This window comes from Melanostigma gelatinosum, assembly GCF_949748355.1.
Source record: "Melanostigma gelatinosum genome assembly, chromosome: 15".
NCBI lineage: Eukaryota > Metazoa > Chordata > Actinopteri > Perciformes > Zoarcidae > Melanostigma > Melanostigma gelatinosum.
In genome coordinates, this window is record NC_136648.1 from 9,455,465 (window position 1) to 9,477,704 (window position 22,240).

At 41.1% G+C, this 22,240-nt stretch overlaps 3 protein-coding genes across 4 annotated transcripts in view; 1 reads left to right on the plus strand and 2 right to left on the minus strand.

The window, feature by feature from the left end:
- Positions 1–848: 848 nt before the first annotated feature.
- On the minus strand, positions 849–8,784 carry rab12 (RAB12, member RAS oncogene family). 2 transcript variants are annotated; one of them, XM_079284340.1, is made up of 6 exons: positions 8,422–8,784; positions 7,408–7,468; positions 5,076–5,214; positions 3,955–4,044; positions 3,547–3,651; positions 849–3,089 (listed from the first exon to the last, which is right to left on the minus strand). In XM_079284340.1, exons 1-6 carry the CDS (start codon positions 8,636–8,638, stop codon positions 2,982–2,984), a joined length of 720 nt encoding a protein of 239 aa, XP_079140466.1. In that variant the 5' UTR covers positions 8,639–8,784; the 3' UTR covers positions 849–2,981. The 2 variants fall into 2 exon arrangements, with proteins under 2 accessions (XP_079140466.1, XP_079140467.1); XM_079284341.1 differs by lacking the exon at positions 3,955–4,044.
- A 964-nt stretch (positions 8,785–9,748) lies between these two features.
- On the plus strand, positions 9,749–13,702 carry napgb (N-ethylmaleimide-sensitive factor attachment protein, gamma b). The gene is made up of 12 exons (XM_079284522.1): positions 9,749–9,893; positions 10,173–10,240; positions 10,337–10,421; positions 10,514–10,531; positions 10,619–10,649; positions 10,745–10,854; positions 11,061–11,127; positions 11,229–11,299; positions 11,485–11,563; positions 11,685–11,764; positions 11,959–12,088; positions 12,609–13,702. The coding sequence occupies exons 1-12, from the start codon at positions 9,838–9,840 to the stop codon at positions 12,738–12,740; spliced, it is 927 nt and encodes a 308-aa protein (XP_079140648.1). The 5' UTR covers positions 9,749–9,837; the 3' UTR covers positions 12,741–13,702.
- A 1,349-nt stretch (positions 13,703–15,051) lies between these two features.
- The window catches only part of piezo2b (piezo-type mechanosensitive ion channel component 2b), a gene marked incomplete at its 5' end in the record, with an annotated part of 73,384 nt that continues 66,195 nt past the window's right edge, over positions 15,052–22,240 (minus strand). The window contains 8 exons of the mRNA XM_079284909.1: positions 15,052–16,765; positions 17,296–17,497; positions 18,005–18,084; positions 18,167–18,286; positions 19,234–19,403; positions 20,274–20,363; positions 20,701–20,889; positions 21,381–21,528. Coding sequence (XP_079141035.1) covers positions 16,513–16,765; positions 17,296–17,497; positions 18,005–18,084; positions 18,167–18,286; positions 19,234–19,403; positions 20,274–20,363; positions 20,701–20,889; positions 21,381–21,528 — 1,252 coding nt within the window. The 3' untranslated portion in view covers positions 15,052–16,512. The remainder of the gene's footprint in view (positions 16,766–17,295; positions 17,498–18,004; positions 18,085–18,166; positions 18,287–19,233; positions 19,404–20,273; positions 20,364–20,700; positions 20,890–21,380; positions 21,529–22,240) is intronic.

Here is a 22,240-nt window from a genome sequence, read left to right on the forward strand (position 1 = left end):
ACACACGACACCAGAAGAACAGCCAGGTTGCTCTACCTTCTTCCTGGACGGGCCGGGGATGCGCATCCTGCGCCGCGCTTGACGTGTTTTACTCCACCTGGTCTGCATTCACCAGGTTGTCATTGTGCCCCCTCTGCTTTCGCCCCCGTGGAGGAAACGCTGCAACACAAAATGGGATTACTGGGACGGACGGGATGACAGACAGGTTGCATCTGCAGAAGGGCTCAAGTTAGAAATAATACAAAAAAAAAAGTCAGTCGGAGTCACATCAGCCCTCTTCTTCTTCTTCTTCGGGTCTCCATCCCTCTGTTGTAGCCGGGCTGTGAGTGATGGGGGCCACTGGTCCTCGTACCCCTTCCCACTCCTTCCTATCTGACATGTAGGATCTGCAATCGCTGCGGTGTGACGCTCCACCCGTGATTTTCTGCGCTGCGCATGCGCTGCTGCTTCACATGCACCCAAGCGAGCACACCCCTTGTTTTCTCTGGGACCAGGCGGGACCTGGTCAGACACGCTTTGGTGCGCATGCCCTAATGACACGCACTCTATTGGCTGTTGAACACCTTCACATGAGGAGCAAAGATTGATTCGGGAGGGGCAGTACCTCACGCACAATACTTCCAAATCAGATCCTTGAATTAATAGTTTTATCCCCAAGACACCAATCTAAAATATCATATGAGTAAAAACATCATGTCTGCAGCATCTTTCAGTGACTTGAAACTCTGAAGTGAAAAAACATTAAAACTGAGAAAATGATCATTTCTGTGTTCCTGGAATCCACTCAAGGACCCCTGGTATACGCCACACATCCCACTTTAGGAAACAGAATAAAATCAAGACCATAATCTGGTAATAAATATAGATATCTTTAATTGCATTTCATTAGTTCAAGAATGCCACAAGTTATAAATACCACAAATCTGCTTTAAACATGCCAAAACGTTTTTCAAAGACTTAAAACAGGTTTATTACAAAGCACAGTCTTCCATCTGAAAGGACACACATTTCAGATAAGAGCATTTCTTAAAATGTATATTGAAAACACTGAGTAGTAGAAGGCTTGGCTATTAAAACAAAGACCAAAGGGTTAGTGTGACAAATGAAGGTTTCACTCCACAAAACAATGTCAAAAGAAGTTAGAAATCTCAAAACACAGGATAAAATTGTTGCAGAAAATGTGTTTGTTTGTTGGTAATCGTATTGCAAGATGTGCTTGGATGTCATTGACTGCTTTGTTTGCAAAAGGTCTCACAATGTTTTTAATTGGAACTATTCAATATTACATAATGTGCCAGCTTAAGTCCACAGAACATTGACTTTAACATAAAACGTACTTACATAAAATCGAATTAACCAACGGCAAGTCAGTTTAGGTCATTTTAAATAAGGTCCTTTAAATTGACTCGTGCTTCCTCAACCTCAGACTTTTACTTCAACATGGAAAAGCTAAACAGAAGAACGCACAGTGCTGCAATATTGCATTCATTTAACAAAACAAGTATTATCTATGAACACAGGAGGGCTTAACATGCATAGACTAGTTTTTTTTGAAAATGTACTGGGAAACACTGGTCTGTAACAAACTGCCAAATTTAAATTTAAATCAAAAATGTAAATCGGCTGACCTCTTCTTATCAACACAAACACCCCATCAATCAGGATTTTATATGAAGACATTTCTTCATCAATTTGTTATCTGTTAACTCAAATCAAGTCTGCAATAAACGGCTGTCACAACGAGCAGATAGGAGCCGATCAAAGTGTCCTGAGTCCTTCAAATACTAAGCAAACCTTTCTGCCCTTTTCCCCCCAAATGGGAGACTCAAACGTCCTTCTGCATCCGAAAGCAGAGGAAAAACTAAACACTTTGCGATATTAGTAACAAACCCAAAACAAAGGCTTAAACCATGTGTGTGTTCATTGGCTACTTGCTGTCTCTACTTCCTCTAAAAAGCCAGTCATACACATGGAGAATGGCTCTGTAAAAACACAGATCCCTCAAAGACTACATTACCCATCTCTCCTTGCATCTCCGTCCCACTTCAACAGGGAGATCAGAACGGCCAACAGCGAGGCAACATTGATCTTTACTAAATGACAAGTCGTGTACTTTCTATTTTCTGCATGTCAGCTTCACTAGGTGAGATGGATTGTAGTGCAAAACATAAAAATTCATACAAATGTGAACCGTTCAAATGTGAAATGAGCCGTTCCAGCCACTGTTCACACTTTAAGGCAAAGGAATAGAGACTGATATGATCCACCACCACACAACCGCCTACTGCTGGCCGCAAACATCTGCAGCTTGTCCAGTCGTTACAGCAACGCACCGTATTTACATCATGTGCTTTTGTTTACCTCAAGTCAACTCGTCACTTGGTAATAACACTTATTCATAAGAATATAAAAGTACTGTACCGAGATCCATAATTTAAACTAAGCTGAAGAGACATAACATATTGTTATCCCTTTTCTGTAGAAGCTAGATGATGCAGAAACACCAGACCATCGGGGCAACTCAGACAATGTCAAACTTAGTGTACAGTATGTGTGCTGAGTATTCATCAGGAAGCTGCAAGGCCGTCAACAATCAGCCTCCTTGTACAATGTGCAACTGCTACCGGAGGGCTCTCTACCTCGAAGGCACCTGCGGGGCACAGCAAGCCTAGAACGGTCCGAGGAATGAGGTAGTCGGGCTCAAGTGTAGACAAAAGGGGTGGTAGGAAGTGGGTGATTCACCAGGCCTAGGTGTTAGTGCGGTTCATGTCATTGTGAACAGTTACGAAACAGGAGAAGAAGAAACAGGAGAGGATAATACTGGTTCTTGAGAGTCCATGCATCTTACATCAACAGTTCGTAACTCCAAACTGCTGCTGTTTGCCGCCCCCTGGTGGCCAGGCTGGTACTCTGCATGTGTGTGTGTCCGTGTGTGTGTGTGTATGTGTGTGTGCGTGTGAGATGGGAGACCACTCTGACTCTCAGCAGCAGCGCATGCGGGGAGGCAGCAACTCCGGAGGCACTTCCGGTTCAGGCTGCAGAGACAGGATGCTGTTGGAAAGCTCATTGTTGGGAACTTCCAGAGGCATCTGTTGTATGAGGAACAGAGAAGAAGTCAGGAAACACAGGGTTAATGCATTGAATATGTAGGCAGCGTGCTTGAGTTGGCCTCCACAGTGACTTATCGAGTGCAATGACTGAAAGAGCCTCAACTTGTAGAAAAGAGACCGATAGAGAACAAGAAATTAAGCTTTAAGGCACGAAATAATAGTGTCTGGATGATCAATGATGAAAGTGGAACATGGTAACGCAGAACTGATGCGCATATTTGACGAATTCCTGCATTACATTTTTGCATTGCACTGGCGTTTACCTTTTTAAGTTTCTTTTTCCAGCAATAAAATGTCCCGCTCTGCACATATCTTGGTCACAATAAACATATCTAAGGAATCTTTATGAAACATGTTTGTTCATGTTATGCTTTATGTTGAAGATTGATTCTTCAATGTCAGATATCTGGTCAGACTCTGCTCTCAACACACCAACCTTGCTCAGGATGTCATCCACAAGCTTCAGGAAGATCTCGTCGACGTTGAAGTTATCCTTGGCGCTCGCTTCGCAGAAGCGCATTCCACTTATTCGAGAGCAGAACTACAACACAAAGAGGAAAAAGAAGCTCAATTTCAGCAAGCGAAAAACGGACTCATTCCCATTAACAACACAATACACCAGGAAACTTAATACAAAAGGATTTTTTTGGATAAGCTTGCTGCGATGCTACACATCATGTCAGTTTCAGGAGGGGGGGGGGCATCAGTGTTATTACTGTGACTTTGAAGCACACAAAGTCCCATGTACAAAGGTAATTCAGCGGCATATCGAAAGCATCTCTAGAAAGAGAAGACACGGTTTTGTCATGTGACGGTGAGCTGGAGCACCGTGCGATGAACCCACCCTCTCTCCCTGCTGTCTGGAGATGATACGATCAGTCTCGCAGTCCAGCTTGTTCCCGACCAGGAGGAGCTCTGCTTCCTCTGAGGCGTACTGACATGAGACAGGAAGCAGAGAGGAGACGCGTCAGGACATCATCAGCCTAACATTTCAGAAAAGTCTAACCAGATTACTGCAATGATAAGTGTTCACCATCAGTTCTGCAGCTAAAAGGGAAACTTCACAACAATTACACCCTTGTGGTTGTTGTTGTTTTTTGTAAAGTAGATATTTACACATTTTATGCAGTGTGATTTGGAAACATAACTTTGAAAATCCTTTCACATCATCATTACTCAATTGCTCAACTGTTTGATCCATTTTTGTGTGATGCTAAGGTGAGACCAGCAATGAATATTGCATATTAATGTCAACATAAAAATGGCAGTTTCATCGCCTCCCCAAAGTTCTGCCAATTTGATTTGGAGCTCGACCGATAAATCGACCAGGCAGATAGATCAGCTCATTGCAGATCTATCGTACCGGTGTCTATGTCAGCCGATAAACAAGAAGACACCGAAGTACAGAAATGCCAAAGACATGTTTTAAGCATCACCAGTCTATACTGTGTTCACCAGAGTTGTGACAAGTTTATTTTTCAACTGTAAAATGTTGTTCCAGTACATTTCTTGGTCACAATTGTTAGAAAAGTAATGGGAACACTAAAAACAATGTTTATCTATGTTATGGAATATGTAAAGAAAATCAATATTTTTAAACTCTCAAATATAAACATCTGTATTGGTCTCCAATATCAGTCAGGCTGTGATTGAAAGAGTTTCCACTTGAAAAACACCTCTAGCTCATGTAACTGCTGCCAGTGGTGGTGAGATTAAAGACGACGGTAGAACCGAAGGGTCAATATCAGGAGCGGTATGGCCGGGTTGGCAACAACATTAGATTCAATTCTTATGTAAATCTTAGGTGCTGGATGTATGACAGAATCCACACAAGAGAAAAGTGTGGCGTTGCAACAAAGTTTCTTACATCTCTGGCACATAATAATAGCAGAGAAACACACACCCGAGGACAACACAGTAAAAGCACATTTCATATAATTCCAGCGGTCTTGACAGTTCGTTTACCTTGTCGATCATTTTCATCCATTTGGGCAGGTCGTCAAAGGTCTCCTGCTTTGTGATGTCGTACACTAGCACTATGCCCTTGGCGCCTCTGTAGTAGGCGGATGTGATGCTGTTGAACCTCTCCTGGCCAGCAGTGTCCCTGTGGGTCACATGGATGAAACTCAATATCATCTCAAGTCAGTGCAGTGTCACCAAGACTTATCTAAACACCAAACAGCTGATTGACTAATTTGATCAAAGGGTATTTTTTTTATTCATTAAAGATGACTGTGACTAATAGGCTGATGTTTTTGTGAAGAAAAACTAAGATCAAACAAGAAACGAGGAGAGGAAGAATCAGGTTTGTGACAAGTCAGAACAAATGAAATGGTATTAATCAATAATGCTGTCAGAATACATCATTCATTCATTTTATAACACTGAACGACACTTTGAGGGTTACATCTGATATCCACATGGTAATCTGGTGTCCAGCTAAAATAAAAAGGACATCTGAAGAGTTCTGTTCCAAAATGAGATTTGAGTAAAGATGACATCCAATGTACAGTTAGGCAATGATTGCTAACCCTGCACAGTTTCACCCCCCGTGTAGAGCATTTATAAGCAATCTATAAACGTTTCATCGATGGTTCACAACAAACTGTCATGTAAGCACATGTTTGTGTTTATTAATGCATTTGTCAACAACTAGAACTCCTCCTGTGGGCACCCAGAAGTGGAGGCTACTGTATAGACAGAAATTGAAAGACAATATCGTGAAAAAAATGTTGTGATAATGTTTAACATGTCTTTTTATGAGATGTTACAGTTGTGGAAAATATTGCACATTAATAAACACCTTCTTACAACTACATTATATTGTGTTTGCCATTAAAGTTTATTAAATGTTTATACACTGCTAAGAAATGCTCCAAGCGTCAACATTAACTAAAATGAAAATCATCTTTTGAAAGTATGATAGTTTCATCAATAAGAAGTACAGGCACCTGAAATTAAACCAATCTAAATATAGCGCATTTTGGAAATCAACTCTTCATTTGAACAATGTAAAGCAGCTAAATGAATACGCTTTTTAAGTTTATGTTATGATTCTGTTGATCATCTGAGTCTGGGTTAAATTTAGCAGCATGACAAGCAGATTCGAGGCGCATCCACAGTGCAGTGTTACTGTACCTTCAGCCTGCTAGTCTCTCCCTGTTCCCTTTGTGAGTCACAGTCAGGCTTATGAGCAGAAGAGCGGACAGAGAAACAGCAGCACAATGGCAGGGTTAGGTAAGGCCGGGCGTGGCAATGATGGAGCTTGATGTGAGCAGTTCAACGCGAGACACAAAACACATCGAGGAAGACCGGGTCGCAGGGTGGGCAGAGGAGCGGGGATAAAACGGGACGTGGTAACGGGTAGATGTGACGTGGGGGTGAGAGGGTGGAGGGGTGTTCGTGAACAGGACAGATGCGTTAGTGAAATAAGCAATGGAGTTCACACGTTTTTAGCCCAACACTGTCGCACACAATCAATGCAGTCGTATGCTCAGTCAGTAAAATACTTCCTAACTGTTATTTGTGGCAAGTTAATCAGTTTTTCAATCGTTCGACAAAAGGCTAGATGCTTTCAAAATGTAAATATGGCCCATTTAAAGTCACAAGAAGAGGCCTAATAGAGTCAAACATCATCCCTGCTACTGCTGGTTCAAGACCTCTGAATCACTAACCAATTCAAATAGTACATGACAATTTAAACAAAAAGGCAATTCAGTCTGACGACACTAAAACTGTCTCTAGTGGTCAGCTGCTATACAATTGACTGTTCACTCACATTTTGAAGTATCAGACATGCTTTTTGTTTTTACTTTTTAACTGTATTAGAATCAAGGTGCAGTTAAACCTTGAGACCTGCCTAGTACCTACCAAAGTATCATGTGTGTTTGTTTCTAAGTCATCAATGCAAATTAGGAGAAAATACTAAATGTAACAACAACAAGCACGTTATGTGACCAAGAATAAAGTGACTGCCAACTATAGACAACAACATGGTGAGTGTGATCATGTGCCGCTGCACACAAAGTTTCAGTAACTTATATCCCCACTGAAGCCACAGCGTTTTAATTTGGAACTTTGGATGAAAAAAGAAATGCCACATCGCATGTTAATGGTTGACAAAACATGCAATGACATAATTTTTAGGAAATCATATTTGCACAGGCATTGCCTACTGTACAAAGCTGAAAGCCACCAGTAGTTTTAGTTGGAGCAGCCTGCGGGGTGACAGGACAGACACAGGAAATGCACCATGCAGAGGAGTTAAGGAACTGGAGCCTTCTGTCCAATTACTCACCATATCTGTAGTCTGATCTTCTTCCCTCTCAGCTCCACTGTCTTGATTTTGAAGTCAACTCCTGGGGGGGGGGGGGGGGGAATCAGAAAACATACATGTGGACACATACAAGTACCAGCATCTCCAGTATTGTTGGACACAACCTTTAAAGCAAAGGTGGGAAGTGTCCACTACAATTAAATTTAATTAAATTTGGATTTAATGGTCATCGTTGATCAAAGGAACACAATGTATCGTGACACGCTGTATCACAGGAATGACAGGGCACAAAATGGAGCTCTACCACAGCAGCTGCTTGTGTGTGACTATTCTGGGATTGGTCTGACTGTTGTTTTGGTCAAGGGACTGTTTGCCCAATTCCACTTTATGTAGGGTTTCATGTGTTTTAGGTTGGCAGCCTCTATAGCCATGGCACAGCAATTTCTTCTCTTGTTTAAAAAATAAATTAAAAAATAAGATAAAGTGGTAATATGTTTTTATGTAGAAATATGTGACGTTAATGTGTCAGCTCTTAATATAATAAAAATAGTTGTTAAGAAATGGAGATTGCATTTAATGATGGCACACACACACACACACAACAGGCTCACCACAAACACATCTAACGTTAGTTAACTAATTACTGGACAGCTGCAGATGCTATAAAAGTTACTGTGTTGGGCTCTAAAATCCCTGCTCCACATTCCCTCTAACAGCCTGATCGAGTTGACAAAAACACAAAACACTGTTCCAAGCCTCACACGTTTGTTTGTGTCACGTTAGTTGCTTCATTGCAACCTAAAAGCTAAGACAAATTTGACAGCTAGAGCAGTGTTTTTGTTTCCGTTAGCTAGCTCCAGTCAGTGGGGTTAGCTGCGTTCAGTCCCATTTAAGTTAAGTAGTCATCAATATGATTAGAACGTCTAGCCCATGATAGTTCATGTATATTCCCTCCAGGAAGTAGACAGAGCCCTGCTAACTGCTGTCAATAAAAAGTTGACAAATACAAGTCTCGTAAACGCATTCTGTCCTCACCTACGGTCGACTTGCAAGCTTCGCAGAAAGTGTCATCGGTAAATCTCTCCATGATGCTGGTTTTACCGACACCACGGGAGCCGATAATGATAATTTGAAGTTTAAAATCAGCGGGTCTGGGAGGCATCTTCCTGCGGCGCGACTGAGCCCCCAGAGCGGGGGACGAGTTCGCGGAGCCCCCGGCGGCCCTCCGCGGGATGTCATACCTCGAATCCATCAGTAATTACGCATTTGTAATTACAAGAAAAACAGAGACACACGCGGATAAACTGTTACACAACCGAAATACTTCGCTATATCCAAATTTCTTTCGTCTCAGTAGAAGTTTGTGAAAGTTTGCCCCTCTCCGACAGTTGTTGTTGTCCAGCCATTAGAGACAGCAGCCGTCATGACGTCACTGACCACATAACAACAGACTTCCGCTTCCGGCTCCTCTCAGTAGTTTTTCTAAATTGTCATTTTATTTCTTTTAAAATCAAAGATTCGTGGTTTGCAGTGAATTTTTTCGAACAAATAATCTGTTCGGAGCCAAAAACAAAAACTGCGTCTGTTCTAAAAAACACTGCACATCACAATAGTTTCACCATGATCAGTTTAATCTTCATAATAGAAACATGCACCAATATTTAGCCTCAGGTGCAAAGGCCATAGTCAGTTGAAGTCCCCCCTAATCCCAACCCAAATACAAATATATCTGATATTCAACATCTGTTTATAAACATAGCAATTCTGTATTAGTCTACATACTGAACTGTATACAATGCATATACCTAGTGCTGTTTTTAACTTAGTAAACAACACATCAATAACTCAACTGTGTATACCATCATGAAATGAAACTGTGACTTAGGAATGCCAATGCCAGTAACCTTCACCTGCAGTTCCTTTGAGAGTTTGGTTGTGGGACAATAATGTGAATTAATAGCCAACTGTCTAGTCTGCATATTGAGTGTTTTGAATACATTTTATCAACCTTCCAGGGGTAGTTTTTTTCTAAAACCACTTGGGGTATATATTCCAATGCTGATACATACATATACATACATACATACATACATACATACATACATACATACATACATACATACATACATACATACATACATACATACATACATACATACATACATACATACATACATACATACATACATACATACATGCTGTATATATGTATGTATTTATATTAATATGTGTATGTATATATGTATGTGCAATGTACATACATGTGCAGCAGTTAAATCACAACACCCAGAGTGTCGCGTTACTGGATCTTTTTGTGCTCGGCGGCACCCGTAGCCTGCGACATTGGATGACGTTGCGCCCGAAGAGGAGCATCTTGGTAATCCAAACATCGACGAAACAGCGTTCATTGCTATCGATAAGAAATCATACATCGCCGAGTTAACGAACAGTATGGCTGCTCAGAAGATAAACGAAGCTCACGAGCATATGGCTAAAGCTGAAAAATGGTGAGTTACGATAAATAATGTCCGTTTCTTTCCTCACCAGGAAACGGCAGTTTGTTTTCATATTGATGTTAGCTAGCTGCAACGTTAAAGGCCACTTTGGCTCTTTCATCTGGGGTTATGCGACTTAAATGGACAGTATTTATGCATCGTCAGTTCATTATAGCTGGATTTAATAGACAGCAAATGAGCCACAATGTTGTCCTCTTCTGTAATTCATAACACACGGATCAAGCTGCTGCTTCAGCCGTTTATAATTCGCTCATCATCATGTTTTTGCAGCTTAAAGACCGGTCTGACAAAGTGGAAGCCGGATTTTGACAGTGCTGCGTCAGAATACGCCAAAGCAGGTATCTTAAAATTCGTATAATTTCCTTAATATGAAGTAATCATTTGACAAATATCCCACATATTTATCGCAAACGCTCTGTCCCTTTTTATTTTAGCGGTGTGCTTCAAGAATGCGAAGCAGTATGACCAAGCAAAGGATGCTTACCTGAAGGAAGCAGAGTATCACACAGAAAACAAGACGTATCCTTTCTGTACTCTGTCCACAGTTGCATGACACTACACTGCTGTTTGTGTTGTGTCTGTTTTTGTCGTTTCCTTAACTTGTCCTCCAGGCTCTTCCATGCTGCTAAGTAAGTATCTTGTTTTACAACATCGCTATAAATCAGCAGCAAACATAAAAAACGCTTGATTTATTCAAACTCTCTTTCTTCACTCAGGGCTATTGAACAGGCAGGTATGATGATGAAGGTGAGTGCAGATTAAACATTCAACTTAATAACAGGTAGATGGAGGGAAAGCGCCTGCAGCAGAGTTGTAATTCGGCTGTGTTTGCGATGCAACAGGAGCAAAAGAAGATGCCGGAGGCTATCCAGTACATAGAGAAAGCCTGTATGATGTACATGGAGAATGGGACTCCTGACACTGCTGCCATGGCTCTGGACCGGGCTGGAAAGTAAAAAATATCACTTTATTTTCTACACTTAAAGAAGTTGGCTTACCTTAATTCCTCAACTGTTAGCTTTCAGTCTTATTATTAGCTGACACCGTACCTTTTTAGTTCTGATGAAGTTCCATCTGTTAAAAACAGGATACTGATGCAATGCCAGATTATTTAGACTTTCCTTTCATCTAAAAACTCTTTCTTTTATTATTCACCAGACTGATAGAGCCTATAAACCTAGAGAAAGCTGTGGACCTGTATCAGAAAGCAGCTGGCGTGTTTGAGGTGAAATTGAGCATCCGACAAAACCCAAATTAATTTCTAATTGACACAGATTGTGATTTCATTTATTTCCGCTTATAAACATCCATGTTTTCTCTCTGTAGAATGAGGACCGCCTGCGTCAGGCAGTTGAACTGCTGGGGAAAGCCTCCAGACTTCTGGTCAGGTTAAGAAGGTAAAGGAAATGAAGATAAGGTGGAGGGGACATACCTTCTACTGTAGATGGTGTTAAAGCTGTTTCAAATGTTTTATATATTCACCTCCCAACAGCCCCAAGCTGTTATTCGTGTCTTTAAATACAGTTAAACTGCAGTACCTGCTGCTCATCATTCCTCACTGGGTCCTCGTCTTTCTCACCAGGTTGGATGACGCATCAGTCGCTCTGCAGAAAGAGAAGAACATGTACAAAGAGATTGAGAACTTCCCCATGTGCTTCAAGGTGGGTTGTTGTTTTTATGTCTAAGTTATCTATGCACCTTCAGCAAACGTAAAATATTACCACAGACGTTTACCTTCCAGATGTTTAGGGCCTATGTTGGTCTATGCTTTTCATTCTTTAGAAAACAACTGCTCAAGTACTGATTCATCTTCATAGAGGGGACTACGTAGCAGCTGATAAATGTGTGCGAGAAAGTTACAGGTATGATTCTATGATCACATTCTATCATTTCTTCCTGGAGTCAAACAGAAAATGTTGCTGCTTCGCAGTCAAAAGCATGCAAAGGCCCTCTTGGGAGTTTGTTTACCCCTTAACGTTACATCACGTTTACGGTGTAACACTTCTGCCGCTATAAACTGAGGATCATTACATGAAGTGCTGCTTGGTCTCACCAGCCTGCCCGGGTACAGCGGAAGTGAAGATTGCATTGCCATGGAGACGCTACTGCAGGGCTACGACGAGCAGGACGAGGACCAGGTCCACCGTGTGTGCAGCTCACCTTTACTGAAGTACATGGACAATGACGTGAGTACTGTTGACACATAATTATAAATAAATGTGTATATATATATATATATATATATATATATATGGGGTGTATTGACAGCAATCTGCTGTTGATAATACACTGACTGAGGAGAAGTACCTCTTACAACCACACTTAACAAATTCAAATGATCTTTTTAAGGGTTAAACACTCAAAAAACTCATCTAATTTGCTTCATGAGGACATTGTGCATGTGGTTTGATCAGCAGTGGCCTGGTATCATAAACTAACAACCCCACAACTGTCACATTTTGTTTCAAATGTTGCTTAACTCGACTCGTGCGCAACATTACGACATCGCCTTTTTCCTGCAGAGCCCTGCCTTTTTCAAACCACTGTCAAAAGCACGAACAAGAACAGAAATGCAGAAATCTCCCACATGAAAGAACCAAAACTGTTCTAACTTCTGCAGAAAATGTTCGGCAAATATAGCAAGAAGCTTATTGAGAATGCGTTTTCAGGGTCTGATGACTCACTTTATTCCCTGGTGTCTCACAGTACGCTAAGCTGGCCCTTTCTCTGAGGGTACCTGGAGGGGGAGGAAAGAAGAAGAAGGCCGCTGCTGCCCCACAAGGCGGCGCTCCAGCTGCCGCTGCAGATGAGGATGATTATGAGGGAGGGCTGTGTTAGCCTTCTGCCTCCAGAGGGCCGAATCGACCCATCTGCTACTCCTCCACTACACCCTCTGTGTAAGAGTTAAAAACCTTGACGAATCCTTTCAGCTCTGAAGCCCAGATGTTTGGCTGTTTAATCTTAATTGTGCAAGAAAAAAAATAGTCACAGTTTGTGCTGCAAAAGAGTCGACCCGAGTTTAAGCAGCTTTTTTAATTTGTGTTTCTTTGAGGCGGATCCTCGGTGTAATTACAACTCTTCCATGTTCTATAATGTATGAAAGCCTGTTGTATGTAAATGTTCAATTGTTTCTGTGAAGCTGTACATTTTACTCTCATTGTTTGAGTCTTAAGATTCCTACAGGTATATTAAAATCAGAAATGCTCTAAGTATATCTTATGAATTGATCAGTGTATAGGTGTTTATTTGTACAGTTAAATTATTCAGTATTCATGGCTGCAGCCTGTTGAAATTGTTACTGGAACAATATGCAATCAGTTTGTTAACGCATGTTTGCGATAATGTAATGGTAAATCAAAGATGTGGGGCTTAAAGATGATTGACACTTCAGAATTAGTGCTTATTGAAGAAAATTTAAATAACAGTACAGTTCCTGATGGCGCAGCTTGTAGCCAATTTTACACTGTTTTTGAGGTGTGTGTGTGTGTGTGTGTGTGTGTCTGTTCTCTTCCACCTTAAACTAAAAAATAGTAATGGCTGTGTCTTTATTTCCACAGTACATTCCTCGAATTAAATGGACTTAAACATGAAAAAGGGACCATGTGATGCTTTCAGTCCTTTTTCCCCACTGATTAAGGACAAAATCATTTACATGCCAATTAAAATGATTCTACCATATATAACTAAAGGTGATAAAGGGACTGTTTACATTTTGTATTTGTGCTGTTGTTGCTCACTACTTGCATGTTCTTCAAAAGCATATCCCCGAACTTTGCACATGCATCAATAAAACATTTCCATCGTGTGGCATTTCATGGCCTCCGTGCATTTTGTTTTAAACAAGTTAGCAGAGAGATTTTCCAGACTAACAGCGGCTGCAGATGTCTCGACCAAAATTGCCTCTGAAAGACATGTAATGACTTTGTAGCTTCCCAAGACCGATTTGTCTTTGATGAGGCTAATGCTCTCTCGCTGTTAATGCACACACACACACACACACTCATTCATGCTACTTTTCTGATGCCCTCATTATCCGTGATGCATCTGCATTAGCAAGATCAAAACCGGACTTGAGTGTACATAAATGCTGCCTTTGTTGGAAATCAAAATGTTTAACTGTAAGTGTAGCTTAAAGATGTGTGTACATTGTTTACGAAAGGCTTTATTAGATAGGGCAATGCATTTTGGATTTAAAAAGTATGGGAAGTCAATGAGATGGAGCAAAATTATGGGCAGTCATTTTCAAAATGTGAAGTCCTGCCAATGCAATCCATTCATCACTATTAAACCACATGCCATACATTTTTGTTTTTTTTGGGGGGGTGGGGTAGTCAGTTGATTGAGAGGGTAAAAAAACCTTTCCACGGCAGGCATTTAGAGTTGTCCGAGCAGAAAAGGCACAGGCGAAATAAATCATGGGTTCAGTTCCAATTAGAAACTCAGTGAGGAACTGACTGAATGAAATGGTTGCTTTTTTTTTTTTACTGGTATCAATCCCACCTCTACTTTTCCTGCTGTGGCAAGACAAAATGTGAAGGTATCTGTTTATGAGATGTATAGCCTCTCGGGCCAGCCGGATTCATGCACAGACCACAGCAACGCTACACATCACCACTGAACAGTCTACTGAGTGTAATACGTCCATTGAACTTGAGATACCATTTGACAGCTGAGACAAGACAACACAATGGCGCCTAAAGGACCACTGGCATTCCCACCAAGATTATAAATGTAATCAACAACTCAATTGATGGAGCATCATGCAAAGTCATGCTTGCTTTCTCAGAGCTTTAACGTCACGTTCCTGTTCCTCCTGGCAACTGACTGGATCAAGACTGAAACAATTGACGGGACAATGTGGGAGCAGCTCGAAGACCTCGACTGTGCAGATGACATAGCTCTCCTTTGGCACACACAGATACAAATGCAGGAGAAGACGCAGACTCTCACAAGCTGCGACAAAGGTTTTAGTGATGGTGGCCATCTTCAAACCAGGAGGTCTGAGGGTCAGTCAGCTGCAGTTGTTTTCCATTAAAATCCTGTTGAAACACTGTTGACCAACACACAGACTCTCCGCCTGCTCACGCACAGTCCCACAGCAGCCGAATGCAAAACTCAACAACCTTTCCAAATGTTTTATTTGCAGACCTCTATCATACCACATCGCCTTAAACATACAGGTACAATTTCACATTTCATTCCACCATGACCTGTCCCCCTTAAACTTGTATGTACATGTAATGAAAATGAGTCATGGCAATAATGAAGTTTTTCTATCATGCTACAATGTCCTCTAATGCATAGTTTGGACCAAAGGGCTTCGTGTTTCAGCCCTTCATGTGAGGAATCTTTTTTTTTTGTGTCTGCTCGTTTCTTCTTGGATGACTGAATGCACACGACACACGACGCGCCACAGTGTTCATGAGTATGAATGTTAAAAACAGCGAGAGGTTCACAAGTGATGTGCAAGAATCTACCATCCAATGCATGTCACCCTGATTCAAAAACAGCCCTCTGCTGGTCTCGACTCTTGCCAACCTGTAGATGACTCCGAACATGGATTCTTGGCAATTAATCTCTCCGAGGGAAACAGTCCACAGCGTTAAATTCACTTTCACATACTTGGTGTCAGTCCTTCCAAACAATATCCACATTAAAATTCATGCCATTTAAATAGTTCCCATCTTTTCTACAATCTCATATTCTTTTAGATCCATCAAAGCCTATATATTGTAACATATAACTCATACGATGAATATCTGTGAAAAGAGCTCTTCCTGAGAAAGATATGTATGTAGTCGATAACAGTTCTCCTCATACAAAAACAAAATAAGGCAAGTAAATATTGTCTGATAATGTTTTCTGCGTCGTGTCTCTCAGGAGGCTCCCATGTGACCTCTGACCTTTACAAAAAAAAAAAAAAGAAGGTGTTTTTTATGTTCACGTTTCTTGGTCAGAACCAGCCTTTTTCCCCTCGGCCCACATCCTTCAACAACTTGGGAGAAATGGGAGCTCAATATTGCACAGTCCCACAGTCCAAGCGTTCCAGTTGGGAGAAAATATGAGATTGTGCTCATGTGGTCATTATTGTGCACTTATTTGTTGATGGGAAGCCCTTAAAGATAAATGTTGCAGCCCGATTCTCTCCGCCTACCAATGCGACTGTGAAAATGTTAGAGAGACAGGCATGAAGAGCGATGAGGGTTCTGGGTATTTGTGTTTAAAAACATACCTCTATGTTAGGGATAAGACTTTAAATAACTTAAGATTTCTCCGTCTCCAACTGGACACCAGCTGCTTGTTTTCTCCACTGGATGCCACACTGAGCCAGGTTTCGCGACATAAATACAGCACCGGCAAATCTGTCCTCATTTGTTAATAATATGACTGCAATTGTTGTTTTTCATCAGTTAATAGTATAAAATACCAGTTTATAACTCAAGTGTGGCGCTAATGCTGTATCGCTTCCATCAGAGCTCAGTAGAACAGGACAGGGTTGGTCCTCAGCTGACTTTGCGCTCAATCGGCTGAAATAGCTGCTCGCACCGTCAGAGCGATCTCTTTCCGAATGAGCTCCGACCTTTATTAGACTGCGTCTCCTCGCTGTGTTTCACTCAGTTTTCTCTCTGGTCCACTTGATCATAGTCTCTGGAGAGCGGTAGAGGAAGATAAGTTTGGCGTACATGTCTTCCTCCAGGTCCAGCTCCCCCGTCTCTCGGACCAGGAAGATGTCTGTGCACAGCTTGTGGATGCGGTCCACGTTGGGCAGCTCCTCGAACATGATGGTGTGGGAGATGCCGCTGAAAAACTCGCGCACAAATTTGCCAATGACCAGAACCACAGAGGCATACAGGCCCATGATCCTAGACAGGAAATAGAGAAAAGAAATAAGACATTTTGCTCTTTGACTCTTTTGTATCACAGTCCCGGCACATAGCATAAGGTTATATTGTGGGAAAAAAATGTTTTTCATTCAAAGTTGTTGGTGCCTCGTCTGCTCCCAGTTGAAATTCATACAGATGTTTTTATGTCGGCACACAGAGCGGCACAACAACACACAAACGTGTGTGTATGCTGTCAATTATGATTCTTAGAAAAAGAGAAAATCTGAATAGGCAGGTCAGACTTCTTTAAAAATCAGCCAAGAAAATTGCAATCGGTGCATCTCTAGCTGCTTTCCGATCCCTTGGTTAAGAATCACTGTTTTCTGTTTCTAATAACAACAAGCTCAAATCACCATGCGAATAAGGTGAATAATCACCAGACCCTGACATGCTCGCTGTGTGTAGAGCTTTGGATAATCTCTAAAATGTAAAATGTTTCTTGAATGTAAACGCAGTCATTTCACCAAAGCAGGACAAATCTTCCTCTCTATTTTAAAATCACCACATACCCATATCCCGCCAGGAATCCCAAACTGGGCGGGCTGACTTTGTCGCTAAATACGTAGAACTCCAGGCCTGTTTCAGCCTTTTTGGGATCCCTCTTTGGTATCGGGCCCGGCTCCGTCTGGCTGACAATCCACCATTCCTGGATCTGATCCCCGGCGTTCGAAGCTCTATTCAAGGTCAAGGTTATGTTCAGCATCTTTTTATCTACAAAGATGGGAATACAATTGTGTTATTTAATCAGAATAAAAATGCTAAAACGTTGTCGGTAAACAAGGAAACTTAACAAGTGAAAAATAAAGAAGAACTTCTGAGAAAATTCAAATGAAAATAGATAAATAATGTCAGGTTTCTACCCTACTAACAAACATTATGTATCCTTTTTGGGGGAATAAATATGACATTCTAAATTTAATAATTTTTTGTCTCATGTGATATTTAAATCTTTCAAGATTATTCTTATCATTTTCTTTGTAGAGACATTCAATGCTGTCTAATACTGGGCATTTTTTGATACTGCTACTTTAAACGTAGTGGCTTTAACTAAATGTACAAAGATGATTCAGCGCTTCATATTCCTACGGGCACAGGTGTCAATTTATTGAAAAGTGAAATTAAAAGTGAGCCTCTTACATTTCCTTTGCTGTCATCAAATCAAGTAACAACTATCCAAAAGAGTCCTATCTATACATTGATAAAGATGGTGACGTTCACCGTTATAAAGTTGATCAACAGACTTGGCATGTGAGTCACTGGGGGCTCGCATAAAACGAGGGAAGATCTCTTTCAGGGTCCTGCAGAGGAAGAGAGGCTGTTACTGCAACAAAACACACTTTATTACATGACAACGAAAAGAGGAGCTGCTGATATACTCACACTTCTGCGTTTGCTTCTGTCCCATTTAAGACCTCTATGAGCTCCGTCTTTATGGTGCCGTCTAGAGCTGTCACCCGTTTTCCTGACGCTATTTCAGCCTTGGCACCGAAAGTGAGGTTTCTGAAATCACAACAACAAAAACACAACATAGTACTAATTCATTTAAGGACTTATCACCTTGTGAAAAGTCTGTGGCGAATATGTTTTGTGAATAATAAAAGAGAGCGTATCTTATAAAGTAACAAGAGTTCCCTGATGTGCTCATTCTGGTTGAAATGCCTGCGTGGCATAGGGAAGAAAACACTTCTTATACATGTTTCAGCTGGCTCTTAATCGATGGCCAGACGAAAGCAGCTCACACTCTGAGATTAGTGGACGTGAGGTATCTGCAGCCTGTCAAATACATTGCAAAGTTGTTTCTGTGACTTGAGAATCAGCTTCACCGCAATACGAACAAACTCGGAGAGATCTTTGCACTCGAGCTGCCGTACCATGCTGGTAGGTTAAAATGCTTTCAACAGTGCTTCTGCATGCTATTTCAAGCATGTGCTCCCCGATCAAAAACAAGCCGTGATTGGCTCTCTTAAAAATGGCCCCTGAATTCTCATTAAAAGTTAGGGTCTGATCAATAATTGTGCCCGAGTACTTAAAATGGCAGAGAGAAGCACAGGGTCAGCAGCCAAGCCGCACCCCTTCCAATAACTTTGTGTGAATTTGTTTTGTGTTTATATGCATATGATTGATTGAAAACACATCTTCACAGCATCAGCTCACGACTGAAATATAATCCTGCGCGATTTTTTTTCATATTCCTGCGGAACCGCCTGATTGTGTGTTACTGTATTTTGAAATGTCTTGTAATCCCACGAGCCAAATGTTCGGCATGCCCTGGTACGAAAAGTTAACCGACTATACAGTGAACAGTGCACGGCTACAGTTACAGGTTTCCCTTATTGCGGTTGTACTTTGGGATTATCTCTTACTGGAGATCATAATTCATCCACTTTCTTGTCACATAGTTCAGATACATGCAGAGATGGTGAATGGACAACATGAGGGAGGTGTACCTTTGCACGAACCAGGACACGGTGATGAAGAACTCCTCGCTCGAGGCCAACATCTCGATCAGGTTCTTTCTGCTGGGTGGACTGATGGTCCACAGAGAGTTGGAGTTACCTTTCAGCTCTGCAATGATCAGGTCCTCTGCCAAGTAGCCCTCCAGCCACTGCAAGGCCTCCTAACCGCGGTAAACAAAAATCACATAGTGGGAACATGATTTAAAAGGTGCAATGTGTGGAATTCTAAGCCAATCGCATAGCGGAGTGACTCTACGCTGGGCAATGTTGGTCGGTGTCCCACTTTGGTTCAGAGTGAAATATCTCAACAGCTATTGGGTGGATTGGCATTCAATTTGGTACAGGCCTTCATGTTCCTCAGAGGATGAACTTTCATAACTTTTCTATTTGTCCAAATATTTATTTTTAATTGTTTTGAGCAGAATAACAGAAAAATAGAACAGCAACTATCTTAAGAATCAATCAAGTTTTTGCGAGCAGAAATGCTGAGCGTCCCCCGATTACAGCTTCTCAATTGTGAGGATTTGATGCTTTTCTTAATGTGATAATAAACGAAAAAACTTTTTTGGTCTGTTGATGGGAAAAAGCAAGCGTCGTTGCATCTCCTTGGGCTTTAGGATAACAATTATATAATGATTAATTAATCGAGAAGAAAAGAGTTTATGTTTCCTGCTAATTAGCAGGTTGTCAAAGTCCCTAAACTTTGAGTATAAACATGATAATCATTACCTGATCAACATAAGCAAGTTAATATTTGTCTCATGAGCAGGCATTTGGGCGACTCTACAAGGAAAAGGCAAGCAGAACTGAACAGCGTGTAAAAAACGGTGGGATTACAAGATGCTAAAGGAAGGAGAGCTATGAGTGCTTGAGCAGAACTGTTGTAAGTTTAAATGTACAGCGGATAATTAGCCCGTATAAAGAACTGTGTTGAGCTCGAGCAGAACCCCAGTGCATGCCTTTTCAATACATTGACTTATACCAACACAACATCTGACATCTTGTATTTGTTTTATATTTCTCATACTTACATCATTTGTGTACTTTGCCACAAACGTTCGATATTCTTTTCCTGTCACACTCTGCAGCTGTTTTTGCTGAGCGCTCATGGTGAAGATGGGCTGTGAGAAGAAGACATTGTTTGTTTGTTTTTTAGTAATTGTGAGTGTTTCCCAGACACACAATCAAACATTAAACCCTGCAGCCAGAATACTTACACAACTTAGAAAATACGGGCCCAATCCTCTGGCTTCTCTTTCACATCTGATCAAAAAGTGCCAGTTCAAGCCATTCCAATAAAGACTTACCTTAGAATGAATCACAGACTTATTTACTGTCTTATCTACTTCTCACAGGAGGCAGGATTTCATTTCATTTGAGAAGGATTCCAGCTCAGTAAAGCACGAGGCAAAGCTTGTTTTGGCTCAAATGATTTGACAAAAGAAACCGTGTTCACACCTGAAAGCCAGCCAGGGTGATTTCAAACGACACATCCACCGGTGGGTTGGAGACTCCGGCTACAGACTTAACAAGGGACATGAAGAGCAGCGGGAACCAGACGATACAGATCAGCAGCACTATGATCATCCCTCCCATCCCGTACTTCACCACCTTCTTCTTCTTCTGGCCTCGTGGCTGGGGATACCTCTGCGGAAGGATGCGATAAAGGACAGTGAGATGTTGTATTTGACCTGGATACAAGGCAAAACAGCTGTGCAGACCTGATGCAATGGTAATGGCTACGTGTTTTCTATGCCTGGACTACTTTTTGTAAATCCATTAGAATTAGGCAATTAATTGGACCAGGAAATATGGGGGGGAAAAAACTTTCAGGGGAGGAGGTACTTGCAGACTGAGCCAGGAAGTACTGCAAGAGTGCATTATTTACGGAGAATAAACATATTTTAGTGCACTTTAGGGAATATTGGTTTGCACCACAAAACAAATATATCTTTGTTCACTAATATACAGCTCAGTGCAGAAAGTGACAGCCCAACTGATGTTCAAATTTAAAAAAAGAAAAGATCCACTTCCACAAATCACAGAAGCTAATTTCAGCATGAATTCCAACATGGCGGACTTTGGCTCTGAAAGCGATTCACTTTCTCTCAGTACACTGAAGCCCCAATGATAAACACCTTCTCAGACTCTCTCCAGCATTTGAGGATAAAGATGTGCGCATAGATGTCCTCCACGCAAATCCAGCTGGACAGAGACAGCGAGGTGTCGGTCCAAACCCAGTCCATCACGGCTCGCAGCTCTGTTAGGAACGGCACCAGACGGAAACTACAAACAACAGACAAATCATAGTTGTTGAGACAACATTTTTGAAGAAAATAAAATCTGATTCAGTGTTTTTAAATCAGAAAATCACGCTCGGGAATTTGATCATTTTGTACAAGAGTAAGACAGGCATAATAAGCAATGGCTGTCACCCACGGTTGTGGTCATTGCCATACATGTTTTGACATCATGATTTAGTGCCAACAACAGTAAAGAAAATGTGTGTGTTCATGAGCACTTATATTCTGTATAGTGTTTTTTGGGGTGGTTCCATAGTCTGGAGAAGTTACGCTGGTGGAAAACTCAATCGTCTGTCTGTGGTGTTGGTAAAACCATAAAGTAATATATTAAAGTTACCTTTCACGCTAACAGAAGCTAGTACTGGAGAATCTAGTAACGGGAGGTGTCGTTGTACATTAAATTAATAGTAAGCATAAACAAACAGGCTGGTTGCAACTAATGATTGATTTATATAAGTATATATATATATATATATATATATATATATATATATATATATATATATATATATATATATATTAATTTTCTAATTAAATGTTAGAAAATTGGCAATGCTCATCAGAAGTGTACAGAGCTCTCGGTGAAGTCTATAAAATGATTGACTGACCAAAATTCAAGATATTCACATTTGAGAAGCTGGAAACAGCAAATGTTCAGTGTTTTAGCTTGAAGTGACATTAAAGACTTAAATACT